This window comes from Pangasianodon hypophthalmus, chromosome 14 (genome assembly GCF_027358585.1).
Source record: "Pangasianodon hypophthalmus isolate fPanHyp1 chromosome 14, fPanHyp1.pri, whole genome shotgun sequence".
In the NCBI taxonomy this organism is placed as follows: domain Eukaryota; kingdom Metazoa; phylum Chordata; class Actinopteri; order Siluriformes; family Pangasiidae; genus Pangasianodon; species Pangasianodon hypophthalmus.
Window position 1 is genome coordinate 7,438,018 of NC_069723.1, and position 14,713 is coordinate 7,452,730.

Consider the following 14,713-nt stretch of genomic DNA (forward strand, 5'->3'; position numbering starts at 1 on the left):
ATTTTGGCACAGGTTTTACACCGGATGCCCTTCCTGATGCAACCCTCCCCATCATCCAGACTTGGGACCAGCTCTGAGCCTATTGCACTAGCCTGTGCACCCCCAGTGGCTGGGGTTGGCACCCGGCGTGGGGCTCAATCCCACAACCCTGAGCTCAAGGGTCCCATGCGCTACCAACTGAGCTAGCCAAGCACTGAGGAAACAAACAATGACTAAATGTATGAAGTGAATGAATGGGATGAGTGAGTCATAGTTGCACACACTGTCTCGCTCAAAATTCATCAATGACGCATTACGTATTTATACATAGAGCGATTTTATCAAGACTGATTTTCACCCCAAGTGGCTTATGAGTTGCTATCAGAAGAAGTACTTTTATTTTGAGAGATGCTGGGGATACAAATAAAAAAAGAAACCTGTGATCTTTTCACTGAAAACATTTTTGAAGCAAGATAATGCTTCCATTTTCCATTTAAAACTCTAGAGTAATAACAGGATGATGGATGCTCTGGAAGCCTTTTAAAATTGTGTTGTTATGGTTTACAACACCTACAGCGCGTTGCACTTTGGGAGGTTGGTAGAAGAAAAAAAGAAATTAAACCAGCTTTAACTCATCTATTTACACTCATCTTACAACCATTTACACAACATGTGTTTGCTTACAGTGTGATCAGACATAATTAGTGTGTGGTGACTCATGAGCAATCAGTTCCATTGATAAAAACACAAAGAGTGAATTTGGTATTTATCTTGCTTTTTTTTTAAAAATAAACTATTAAATATGGTTCAGATACTGTTTTATAGAAGCACAGACTGCAGAATGTAGCTTGAATGTTGTATTTTACAGAGATTATAAACCATACAGAAGATAAAATGGACTCTTTGCGTATGCCTGCAGCTCACAAATGATGAACTCTATCATTCTGTCTATATTCATCACTGAATTTCTGCATGTGTTCTCTTCAATATCTTCAATTTCTTTATTAGCCTGATGTCTGTATGCCTAATGTAGAGGTTCCCAAAACAGAGGTTGTGACCAAGCTTGATTTACAAAAGAGAGAAACTCACATCTCCTTTTTTGTTTTATTCATTTATTTTACAAATGAATATTATGAATATCGCTGTAAATACGAAGAAAGATTTCGTGTGTTATTATTTTGAAACGTTAGCGGGAGTCACCTACAAGCAAGCCACATTTAAATTAGGAGTGTTTGGCTATTTTAGTCATTTTTATTCTGACGCAGTGCACTAGTGTAGGAGTTCGGCAATAAAAATGGACAAATTTCTCTATCCATCTACCTCCGCTAGTTGCTCAACAACATCGAGTGACTCTGACTCAGTGGAATAACGTAAGTCAAGGAAACAAACATAAAAATATCCCAAACCACTTACTGATTATAGATATCTAAGCGTGATGATAAATAACGAAGAGAAACTAAAACTAAAGGCACACGGTTCTTAGGGAAGGAGAACTTATTTGACTGGATATCATAGCAGCTCACCTAACCATGACCTATTAATAATGTTTTTATTCAATCTTTGCTCTGCTGTGAGTGACATTACCACCTGTGCTGATGGTCATAAAAACATGACAATTACACAAGGCGCTGCTCCTATGCCTTGTTTTTGTGCATGCACTATAATCTCAAAAATACACCCCAAAGACTTTAAATTTTTAATGATAAACAATATAAATGTCTCGGGTGTGAGGGTGTTGTGATGATTGTGGTGTTATTCAGAAAAGCAGACACCTCACGTACCAAAAGAAGCAAAGCAGTACCAAAAATAATAATAGTATAAAGTATACAATCCTGCTAGTTACTTTAATTTTTTATTTATTTAAATATGTCAATGTAAATTGCAATTTCATCTACACTATAGTATCAGCCAATCCTTATCAATATTCATTCATAAAACACTTTCTCAGTCACAGAAATGGGATCAACCCTCCACCAGTCCTTCACCTTAGCTTAATTCCTTCAATTTCTTTGCAGTATCTCTCTGAAGTTTTGTGAATATTTTTTAAAAAAACAAACTCTAAGCTAGGAACTTTTATTGCTGCTTGGGAGAATGCGTAGTGGTAAGATAAGATTTTTTGTCAAAACAGACCGGTCCTCTAAATATCTTATAAAAACCAATACTGCTGGATATGGTATTAACTTTGTCAAAAGTGATTTCTCTTTTACCGCCTTAAATGTACAGTAATAAAGTCGGCAAAGATACACTTTATATTCCATAATTGCGAATCAGTGGAGTCATGGTAAGTGTTTTGAGCAGTATCCACTAGCTGCGCGCTTTTGTGAACTTTTCACTTGATTTGAAAAATCCAGATAGAGGCATATCTGCCTAAAGTGCTTTCAATTTCCAGCCCACTAATGAAAGCCAACAATCTATGTTTTGCCTTAAACTGTCTGTCAAATACCTGCAGGCTGCTGATGTGTAAAGTGCCATTTTCAATCAGATTGATGTGGACTCCATCTGCTGAGAGTCTCTGCCCGTCCTTCTCCCACCTGATGCTGGGGGGTGGGATGCCCATTACATGGCACTGGAGCTTGGCACTGGAGCCCCGTGTCAGCGTCTGGTTACCTGGGCCTTGGTGGATGATTGGGGGAATGCGATCTGAGGGCCCTGCAGAATAAATGGAGCAATGTTGTTGGTTTTTTTTAGATCACTGTCACCTTTGCCTTGCCTCAGATAATAAGTTTAATACAAGAACACAAGACAGGGACTCATTTCAATGCTGACAGTGCCTTTTTGATGTATACTATATTTTAAAGGCCCCAAAGCACCATATCTATGCAGACTTACTATAACATCCTATTATACACTATATGGCCAAAATATGTGGATACCTGACCATCATACTTATATGTGCTTATGTTCCACTAGATTTTGGCGCATGACTGGGGATTTTCCTATTCAGCCAAAAGAGCATTAGTGAGGTTGGGCGCTGATGTTGAATGAGAAGGATTGGCACATGGTCGGCGTTCCAATTCAACACAAAGGTGTTCTTCCACACCAGCAAACCATGTCTTCACAGACCTTGCTTTGTGCACAGGGACACTGTCATGATGGAACAGGCATAGACATCTTAGTTCCAGTGAAGAGAAATTGTAATGCTACTGAATACAAAGACATTCTAGACAGTTGTGTGCTTCCACCTTTGTGGCAACAGTTTGAGGAAGACCCATCATATGGGTGTGATGGTCAGGTGTCCACATAGCTTTGGCCATATAGTATTAGTGTATAAGCATGTAACTAATATGAGACTTTGACTGCAGTGAACAGGCATAGAATGCAATATTCACAGTCAAATAAACTTTCAACATGCAAAATTGGGTACATACTGTATTCTGTACAATAGGGGTATAACGCAATGCCACTATCTGTATTTGTATCTGTTTAGTGCTCCAAATACTTATATCTGTATTCGGATTCGGATTTAAACTCGAAAAGGTAGTGGCCTAAACCTGGTGTTTTTTTAAATTAAATGTGAAGCCTACCACTATGAACTGCTGTATTACATTCAAACATGTAATATGTAATACAGACTGATTAACATAATAGAGGCTGTCTGGTTTTATCTGCAAAAACAGAAGCATGTGCTAAGGCCAAGGAACTGTGGCAGATTCTCTTGAAAAAAACACTCTGAAATCTGTACATATTATTCTGTGGGTAAATGGTATATTTTGTAATATTCTTTATTATTTCCAAACATTCGTATAATATTTCCAAATATTCATATCTGTATTCGGATTTAAATCTGAAATGGGCGTGGCCTAAACATGAAATAAACATTAGGAATAATCCAGAGGTCGAAACGCCAGCATGGTTTGTGAATTTTCCTAACCTCATCACTCCAATTCATCACTAGCCTCAAATAGAAACATGCACAAGACTGTTTTTAATCCCACTTGTGCTGTTATTATTGTTGTCTGTACCTGTCTGTGATATTTTCTAACAAATTTAGTTGGTTTTATTTCCCAAAATATAGTAATTTAAACCACTGCGACACTTATAAGGCAGTCAGTAAGGACTGCTCCATGTTCATATTAATGAATGTAGTCTTTATTTGAGCTCTTGCTCACGTCTGCATGAAAGTAAAAAAAATCCCTGCTCGTGTGACTTTTTTGGGGTTTTTTTTCTGTCCGCAGTCCCAATACACAACTGTAGTCTCAAGCAGATGCACTGTAAGGCTTTGAAGTAAGCTTTTTTTAAGTGAAACTTCTATTTATATCTGTACTTGTGCCCATTTTGAACACATTATCTGTTTTATTTGAACAATGTAATTGTATTAATCATGAATTTATATACAATTTGTTATTGTACACACTGCAAAGAACAGCAGAGCTTTTATTTATCATTTACTTTATTATATGTATGAAATGACAATGACTAAAAACAACCATATATGTATCAATTAGAACTGTGGTCAAACACCAGGTCCCGTACCATTCTCTGGTAGTGGGAATATCTGTGCTTACCAGTGACTACCTTCAGGAAGGCTTTGGAGACAGTACTGCCTGCCACGCTGATGGCTTGGCATATGTAGTACCCAGAATCTTCACTTTGGACAGCAGTGATGATTAGCTCACCGCTCATAGACACAGAGTAGCGTCCAGCCTGAGAGGGAGGCTGCCCTGGGAATAGCAGCATCTATACAAAGCACACACACACACATTTGTCTTAATATTGTTGTAAGGGCCTTCCATCGACATAATTATTGATGCAGCTAATTAATTTGATGCCTACACCTACATCTAACCCTAACCTTATCCTCAGTAAAAGGAAAGCTTTTTGGCTCTTTTAGCTTTTTAAATAAAAGCTGCAGTTTTTGTAAAAAAAAAAAAAAAAAAAAAGAAAAAAAAAAAGCATTTTTCCTTGTGGGGAATGTCCTCACAAGGTCAAACTGTCAGGTATTCTTATCCTTGTGAAACATTTGGTCACCACCAAGCTATAAAACCACACACATGCTCACACACATGCTCACACACACACACACCAGCTCCTCTGTTTGCTCAACATCCCATTACCCTTGTCTTGTTCATTAACTGCATCTTTACTCCCTGTATAAAAATGTATATTTTTCCTGTGACTTTGAGAAGTAAGTAATTTACTTGCGTTACTTACCTGTATTCTGAAATCGCTTTTCATCTCATTTCTAATTCTACTGTTTTACTATCTACTGCAGAGTGTCACATGCACACACACACAAACACACTCCAAGGGGCGATTTACAGTGATCAATCTAATGGCATTAGAGAGGTGGGTGGAACACCAGAGAACCCAGAGGAAACCCACATAGATCTAGAGAGGACATGTGAAACTCAGACACAGACTATAACCAGAGCTCATGATCAAACCATGGATCTTGGAGGCACCATCACTACATGCTACATCACCTAAAATTTAGATGTGCCATCGATTAAACCTGTCTGACTGTGCCTCTGAACATGGAGCCATGGAGCCATTTTTTGGCATTTATGGAAAAGTCATAAAAAGCTGTAAATCCCACTGTTGATACCTTTGACTCAAAAGATCAGATACAGAACATTACTCTCATTTATTTAAATTTCACTATTGACATTTATTTTAATATAACAGCCAGGATTAGCACAATTCACAATTATAACGAAGCCTTATTAATGAAAAAATACACGGTACACTAACATACACTAGTTTTCTTTTCACTAGGTCCTTATTGTACCTTTTACTCTGGGGAATAAGGAAACAGGCATTAGGTCTATGTCTTTTATGTCTTCTTTATTAGTGTGTCGGTAGAAAAGGGCAAATTAAGTGTTACACAGCAAGGTACACTGTTTGTATGGCATAGTAAGTAATGTAGCACTTTTTAGACACCATAATGGAGGCTGTCTGGATTTATCTGCAGAAACAGAAGCAAGTGCGACAGCCAAAGGCTGCAGAAGAACTGTGGCAGGTTCTCCAAGATGCCTGGAAAAATGTACCAAAAGTTTCCTTTTATAAAACTACACAACAGTGTACCTGAAGAACTGATGCAAAAAAAACCTATTAAAAAAACTATTTACTGCTCTTTATCGCCAGTTGTATTATTTCATTATTTTTGAAGGCATCTTTGCTTTAAATAATTTATTGCAAAAGAAAATGTTGGTCACTGAACAACAATGGTGTGTCTGAACCTTATTTCTGTACCCAAGGTGACCGAATCAGAAAACAGGTTATTGGAGCAATGGGATTTAATCCATTTTATATAACTGTCCCATAATCCCATTTAATAGAATGTAATCATTAGCCCCTGGGCTTCCTGAAAAAACATATACCTTTTTCAAATCTATTCCTACTAACACTGTGGACACTGGGAAACATTTAAAGATATGTAAAACACCTCACACTACTGGAAAATTGTTGATTTGTGAATAAACACTGAAGGGCTGCTGAAAGATTGAATAAAATTCTATAATAAACCTCTGCCTGAGATGCTTATTACTACAAAGATGTTGTTCCGCTTTTAGCAGTTTATCCTCTCTAAATGGATTACTCCAGATTTTTCCTGTGGAACATTTTTCAACTTGGTTTAAAAGCATTCATATCCAAATGTGGAATTTTATGTGGTTGGATTTTGGAAATTGGTGTCCTTAGTTTTGCATCAAAGCTACAATGCTAATTTTGCTATGAAGGATAGCATGGCGCAAACTGCATGCTAAATAATTACACACTCACCCCAAACCAGGTCAAGTTGTCTAATCTCAAATAACTGAGCAGCCCACGGTTGGTATGTTAAAAGTATTGTTAATCTAGTTAAAGCTAGTTCTAGCTTTCTTTATATTGTCGTTATCTTTGCCCCTTATATGTTTTTCATTTATTGGTTTGTCTGTGTTGATTTGTATTTGTGAAGTCTGTTGTCTGCATCGCCTACAGTTTTGAGCCATGGTTTTTCTCCTATCCATTGTATTTTTTAAATTGTATTTCCTTGTTTGGATCGCTCTTTGACCTTTGGTAGTTTTGGAAGGTTTTTATTTTACCTCCCTCATTTCTCTAGTCATCAAAGGGACGTCCTGATAATGTGGTATTGGACTGTAGCCGATTCTGTGTTAATACATGCATTCCAATGCTACCCGCAGTCTTGACTGACATCAGAGCAGCTTAGGAGGACACTACGTTTGCCCACAGACTTAAATGGCCTTTACACTGTAGCTCTCACAAGACGCTACACTGTGCTTCCAGACTTGAGAGATATGCATCACACATAAAATCAAATATTTATCTCAATAAAATTTAAGTCTAACTGGAGTCAAAGCACTTTATGGAGGAATGGAAGTATAACATAGATGAACAAATCAGAATCAGAATCAGTTTTATTTGCCAAGTATGCCTGAACACACAAGGTGTTTGACTCTGTCTTTTCAGTATTTTTCTCACAAAAACAACACATACACACACAGAGTATTCAAAAAGAGCTAAACATTACTGCTGATAAATAATAGTTGATAAATAATAATAATAATAATAATAATAATAATAAATAATAATAATAATAATAATAATAATTCTTCTTCTTATTATTATTATTATAATAAAGTGCACAAGCTGTGTAGCCTGTGGTACACGGGTATTCCTTAGTTAGATATGTGTAAAGTTCTACTGCACAGAAAAAGGTGCATAATGTGCATTGATATTCACAGTGATATTGTCCTGTATGTAAAGAACTGTGCGTTATCTATTACTGTCCATGCGTCTGATGGCCTCTGGAAAGAAGCTGTTCTTGTGTCTGGTTGTTTTGACACACAGCTATTTGTAGCACCTCCCGGAAGATGTGAGGGGTCTGTGATCAGTTTAGATGCTTGTTTACTGACCTCAAGTCTTGAAGGGTGGGCAGGACTGGGCCGATGATGTTCTCTGTGGTTGAGACTATCCGGTGTAGTCTGTCTGGGTTGGTGGCTGAGCCAAACCAAGCCAGACAGACTGGAATAGCAAATAGATGGAATAGCAAAGGATAGACTCAATAACTGATCTATAGAACTGGGTTTGCAGTTCTTGAGAAAGGTTGTACTTCCTTAACGGGCATAGGAAGTACATCCTTTGATGTGTTTTTTTCATTATGGACAATATGTCAGCCGTGCACTTCAGGTCCTGGCAGATCATGAAACCTTCCGGGTGATGAAGTCTACTATCATCTCCACAGTTTTGACAGTAGCTACGTTTACATGGACACTAATAATCCGATCGTAATTGGACTAGAAGCACAATCAGATCTAAAAAGTCACATGTAAACACGTCAATCGGAATGAATTGGGCAAAACCGATTAAAATTTCATTCGGATCGTAAGGGGTGGTTTAAACCTTTTCTAATCCGATGGAGAGGACATATAAACACTTCATCGGGTTGAAAATGAAACCAGATAGTTCTGCGCATGTGCAATGACATACAAATCACGTAATGACGTATGACGCACGGCTGTCAGCGGTATTGGGGCTCTGACCGTAGCCTCACCAGGTGCCATGTTCCCCTCCACCATGGAGCATAGTGTCGTAAATGACTGTCGTGTCATCCTAAAATTCTCCTTCCACTCCTCGTCTGTGAAGTGGTGCAAGACGACGTTGTCCCACCGGTCTTTGCTTCGGACCCTCATCCACAGACGCCTTGTTCTGGGCTCGGGAAGGGGCATTTTAATTGCTTGATAAATACACGCAGCACCGCACAAAACATCACGCACTCGTCGTCTTCTAATTAGCAGCTGAAATAGGCAAATGTTAAGTTCGCTTTTTAAAATGAAAAAAAGAAGCAATGGCAAGAGAGTGGCTGCTAGTATCTGCATGTTGGAACGGCTGGAAACGTGTATTCGTGCACTGTGCGCATGTCCGAAGATTCTGTCATGTAAACGCGCATATCAACCCGATTACTTTATTCAGCGTTCTTGTAAACACTGCGATCGGATTAATCAATCTGATTGATTTCATTCTGATTGAAACAAAAAGTGTCCATGTAAACGTGACTAGTGTTAAGCTCCGGGTTGTTGTGGAAAGAGGGTAAGTCGGTCCACCTCCCTCCTGTACGCAGTCTCGTCATTGTCAATGATCGTCATGTCATCCGCAAATTTCAGGTGCTTGACAGAGGGGTTGACAGAGAAACAGTCATTTGTGTAGATGGAGAAGAGCATCGGAGAAGTGTGCTAGATGTGACTTTGCCCACCCTCACCTGCTGCTTCCTGTCTGTCTGGAAGCTGGAGATCCACTGACAGGTGAAAGCAAGCACATTCGTCATTATAGTATATTAAATATGTAGTGGGTCACATTTTGGCAAGGTGGATCTCACTAAAATGTTGATCCTGTCTACCCCACAGTTTGTGGGGTAATGCTGAATTGTTTTTCTGCACTTGCAACCCAAAGTGTGTGTTAGTTCATTGCCCTACAGCAATCTTTTTAATTGAGATGGGTTGTAATTACAGCTGGCCCAATTTCAGATGTCCCCATCCCTCATGTTTCATTGGCACTGTTGTGAATATGGGCATTAGTTTCCTTGATTAAAAATGAAGCGTGCTGCTGTACCAGTAGTAATGCACTGGCGTGAATTGAAGGTAGCCTTACTTTCTAATTTCTTGGAAGCAAATTCCTCAAACAGTTCATTGAGGATACTGTAATTCATCAGCCTCAGATAATAGAGTTAAATGGCTCAAGGTATTTCTCTTCTGTGCTCCTCTCTCAAACCTTGTATTTTTTCTTAATGCATTTAATATTATCTTGAATTTATTCACTTAAAATAATTTTACTGGCACTACTGTCACTTAACTTGTTACATTGTTAAGTTTGAGTTTCAAAACTCATCTGCTTGCAACAAAGCCACAAAACTATGGAGATGAGTGCCAGTTAGCCAGCACTGAAGCAAGTCCACTGTTTACTTTTGCATATAATTCCTCTGCCTTAGACTATGGAGTTTAAAATATTATCTTTAATAGAGAGCATGAAGGTGGCTGACCTGAGCGCACAGAGCTATATTAGCCCTCAGGGTCATTAAAAATGAGCACAAGGTGCCACACGTTACTTGTTACTGTTGTAGGAAGATGCTGTAGTTGCTCCTCTTGATGTTTTCATAGAGCACAGTTTGCAGTCTGCTTTGCTTTGATTGCTTTGCTCAGTTTGCATCTTGCTTCGCCATCATTAATCGTGAAATACATGTCATCTGTTCATTAGCGCAGAAATATGCACTAGGCTTATGTGGTATCAGATGCTGGTATCACAGCATTTTGTATGATTATGAGAAAATGAGCATAGCACCTGACCGATACCAGTATTGTTATCAATGCATCGGTGCTTTTCATTTTTTAGTATGTGTAGTATGTGACATACAGTCATGGGGTAAAGAAAGTACACCCTCCTTCAATTCTATGTTTTTATTTATCAGAGCCTATTGTGTGGTATTGTGTGATGTAACACAAATAACATCAGGTGACAACAAAAAACACGACAGATTTCAATATGTAGTCATTTTTTCCCAAAAACTAAACCAACATTTAGAAACCAGGTGGTGAGTAAATAAGTACACCCTATAATTCAGTAATATGTAGAACCACCTTTAGCAACTATAACTTAAAGTAAATTTTTTCTGTAGGAGTTTATCAGTCCCTTACATAATTTGGAGAAAATTTGACTCACTCTTCTTTACAACATTGTTTCAATTCATTGATGCTAGAGGGCATTTTTTATGCACAGCTTTCTTAAGATCAGCTTAAGTTGCTGGACAGATGGCCTCCCGTTTGTCTCAAGAATATTCTTGTATAAAGTGGACTTCATCGTTGCCTCAAAAACTGCAAGTTTTCCAGGTCTTATGGTGCAAAACGAGCCCAAATTATCACCCCTCCACCACCTGGCTTGACAGTTGGTATGAGGTTTGTGCCAATACACTGTGCTTGGTTTTCACCAAACATGGCGCTGTGCATGATGAGCAAACATCTCCACCTTGGTCTCATCAGTCCAAAGGATATTGTTTGTGAACCTTTGTGGTTTGCTCAGATGCAATTTTGCAAACCTAAGTCATGCTGTCATATTCATTTTTGAGAGAAGGGCTTTTTCCTAGCCACCCTTCCATGATAGCCATAGTTGTTTTGTATTTTTCTGATTGTGCTGTCATGAACATAAACATTTAATGTGCTTACAGAGACCTGTAGGTCACATGATGTAGCTCTTGGGGTTTTCTTTATATTACAGAGCTTTAAACAGTCTGTCCTTGGACTGAACTTGCTCAGACGCCCACTCCTGGGAAAATTGGCAACTGTCTTGAAGGCTCTCCATTTGTAAACAATCTTTCTCACTGTAGAATGGTGAATTTCAAATTGTTTGGAGATGGCCTTATAACCCATCCTAGATTGATGGGCAGCAACAATTGCTTCTCTAAGGTCATGGCTGATGATGTAAACACCCTTGAGTGCTCCAGAACACCAAACTGTCAAACGTTCTGATTTTATAAAGGTGGTCATACTTCTTGATGATTAATTAATCTTGTGTATTTCACTAGTAACACCTGGCTGCTAATTACTCTCTTACTGATTGTGGAAGGGTGTACTTATTTTTGCCCACCTGGTTTCTGAATGTTGGTTTAGTTTTTGGGGAAAAAATGACTACATCTTGAAATCTGTCGTGTGTTTTTTTTGTTTTTTATTTTTTGTCTTCAGAGATTCTTTGTTTGTTTATAGATGCTGATGAGGACCACACAATTTTTATTAGGCGCTGATAAATAAAAACATGACTTTTTCCGAAGACTATATATATATATATATATATATAAACTCCACAGAGGCAGTAACTTGAGCTCAGGATCGAACCTGCTGCACCACTGTGCCACCCTCAAGTTACATGTATATTTAATTTTTAAACATGGACATATGCTGCTATTTAATGCCAACTTTTACACGTATTTACAAATTGTACTACTTTGCCAAAGTCTTTCAGGGCATGTGCTGTTTGCAGCATGCAGTTTGCATAATGCTAAACTAGCCATAAGCCTATCTTAATCATCTTAACACATCTTGACTGATTGTGTATATTTGGGGGAAAAGAAAATTTGTAAAACTATTCCTTTAGTAGATTTACTAAAAAAGTTCCTAATTTAAAACTTATCTCTAGCTGCTGTTTGCTTTTTAAAGAGTAATACATTTAGCCAGAGGCCTCTTGGGCCTGTTTCCATATTTGTAAAACCTCTGGCTAGCATACAGAAATGCAGAGCCAGCTTTCTGTTGGAGCAAGGCACCTAATGATGCTCATGCAGCAATAGGTTTTTAACCTTTCCTTGACATATGAGTCCTGGGTAATGTTTGAAGAAGTCTATCTGTTTCATTAAAAACAAATAAAAACTATATATAATATAAATCCCCCCTCCGTGAAGTCTCCTTGGTGAAGTCCTTCAGGGCCTTCCAGAGGAGCAAATATTTATGAATGATATATGAATGAATATATTCATTTATCAGCTGAGGGTCATGGTGTATCCACAGCGCATCCAGGAAACACTGGGTGCGAGGTGGGAATATACAGTATCCTGGATAGGAAGCCAGCCCATCTCAGGGCACAACACACATTCACACAGGGGAGGAACTGGTGAACCCAGAGTACATGCAGACATGGGGAGAAGTAACCTGAGCACAGGATCGAACTGGGACCCTGGAGCTGTGAGGCAGGTTACCTGCTGCGACACTGTGCCGCCCCATCAGTATTAATTGCAGGCAAAAATCTGGTTCATTTATATGCAGTGATTTGTGGGTGTTGAATAAGAGATAATTGAAATCCCAAAAATAGTGACTCATAGTTTTTAGAACAGTATGACAGATAAATGGGTCTGCAATGATCTCATATGAAGTGGTCATTAATATTCTGTACTCTCTCACTAAGCAAAACGTTATTCTTAAAAATGACTGATGTACCACTGAAAACAGGTGAAATCCCATGGATTCCTAATTCCTAAATGATTCATCCAGTATTGCTGTAAACACCGTTTAAGCTGGCAGTGTTCATTTTAACTTCTGTAGACTGTGCAATCTTGCTACACATGCACACAAACACACACATACACACACATACACCGGCTGACTGTAAAATGACTAAAGCTGACTTCACTGGATGCCTGCACGAAGAACACCAGGAAGAGCACTGCACTACGCCTCCCAGGAGGCTTTCCTCTCATTCACTTGGCCTGTTGTCTATTTATAGAATAGAAGCCTGTTCCAAACCACCATCAGGCAAGAGAGTGTGCAGAGTGAGCTTGTGTAGGTTTGAAAGAGGAGCACTGGCACCTGATGTTCCTCACAACCACCTCTCCACCTCCTTCATATTTTCTCCACAAAAGCGTCCTTCTCAAGACACACTCCCACAACAACACAAATCTGCCTCTTTATCTGCTGAGCTGAAATGAGCCGAGGTTTTGATTTACCACTTCAGCGTAATCAGCACAACGAACCTAATCAGCATTGGCGAGGGGGAGGGCAGAGGGACTGCTTATTGAGAGGCTCTGGATTGTTGGAAGAACTTAATGAGTCATGGATGAACACGGCGAGACGCAAAAATGAAAGGAATTAGCTCCAAGAGCTTAGAATGATTAGGTGTCTGTAACCCACACATAATAGCTCACCAGCAAATAGCACTGTGTTGTTATTGAGAGTTAGCATGAAGTGGAGCCTGAAAGCAAAACATAGACATGTCATCTGGTTCAGTAGCTGCACCTGTACCTGATTCCCTTCTTTCTGCCAGAAAACTGCTGGAGGAGGGTTGCCTTTTGTGCCACAGTGGAATGTGACAGTCTGGCCTTGGGCTGAGACCTGGTCCTGGGGCTGGAGGACAATCTGTGGAGGGACTGTAAAGGAGAGGAGAGGAGAAGTCTGAGATTAGCAAATTCACAGCCATCCACTTCAGGTGCATCGTTATTACCAATGCATTGAAATGAAAATGAACCAAAATTCCAGACACACTAGGCCAATAAAAAGCTTTTTTCAGTACTTAAACTGAAAGCTGAAATATCTATCATGAGGAGATCAGGGATGTGAGCTGCAACTAGACTATATGGCCAAAAGTTTGTAGACACCTGACCATCACTTCCATATGTGTTCCTTCCCCAAACTGCTGCCAAAAATTTAGAAGAACACAATTGTATAGGATGTCTTTATATGCTGTAGCATTACAATTTCCCTTCACTGGAACTTAGGGACTCAAACCTGTTCCAGCATGACAATGCCCCTGTGCACAAGGCGAGGTCCATGAAGCCAAGGTTTGGCAAGGTTGCTGTGGAAGATCTCAAGTGACCTGCACAGAGCCCTGACCTGAACCCCACTGAACACCACACCTTTGGGATGAACTGGAACACTGGCTGCACCCCAGGGCTCCTTACCTAACATCAGTACCTGATCTCAGTAATGCTCCTGTAGCTGAATGAACACAAATCCCCACAGCCACATGCCAAAATCTAGTGGAAAGCCTTCCCAGAAGAGTGGAGGTTATTATAAAAGCAAAGGGGGACTAAACCTGTAATGGGATGTTCAAAAAGCACATATAAGTGTTATGGTCTAGATGCCCACAAACTTTTGCCAATGTAGTGTATGTTGTACATCTCTGGTAGACATGTATCTGAAAAGTACAGTAGCATCTACTCAGCACTGTCTAATCAGACACAATCCAATGAAATCCAACATCCATGACAACAGGGAACAGTTGGTCATCCAAGGCAATGGATTACATTAGTTATTGGATATACTTTGTG

At 39.2% G+C, this 14,713-nt stretch overlaps 1 protein-coding gene across 3 annotated transcripts in view; it reads right to left on the minus strand.

Moving 5' to 3' along the window:
* The window catches only part of zgc:77784 (uncharacterized protein LOC402947 homolog), a 71,494-nt gene that overhangs the window by 24,329 nt on the left and 32,452 nt on the right, over window positions 1-14,713 (minus strand). For all 3 annotated transcript variants that reach the window (XR_004579456.2, XM_026923891.3, XM_026923892.3), the window contains exons 7-9: window positions 13,689-13,813; window positions 4,485-4,656; window positions 2,423-2,628 (exon numbers count right to left, since the gene is read on the minus strand). Coding sequence is in view for 2 of the 3 variants with exons in the window: in XM_026923891.3 (XP_026779692.2) it covers window positions 2,423-2,628; window positions 4,485-4,656; window positions 13,689-13,813 (503 nt within the window). In the remaining variant the exon portion in view is untranslated. The remainder of the gene's footprint in view (window positions 1-2,422; window positions 2,629-4,484; window positions 4,657-13,688; window positions 13,814-14,713) is intronic.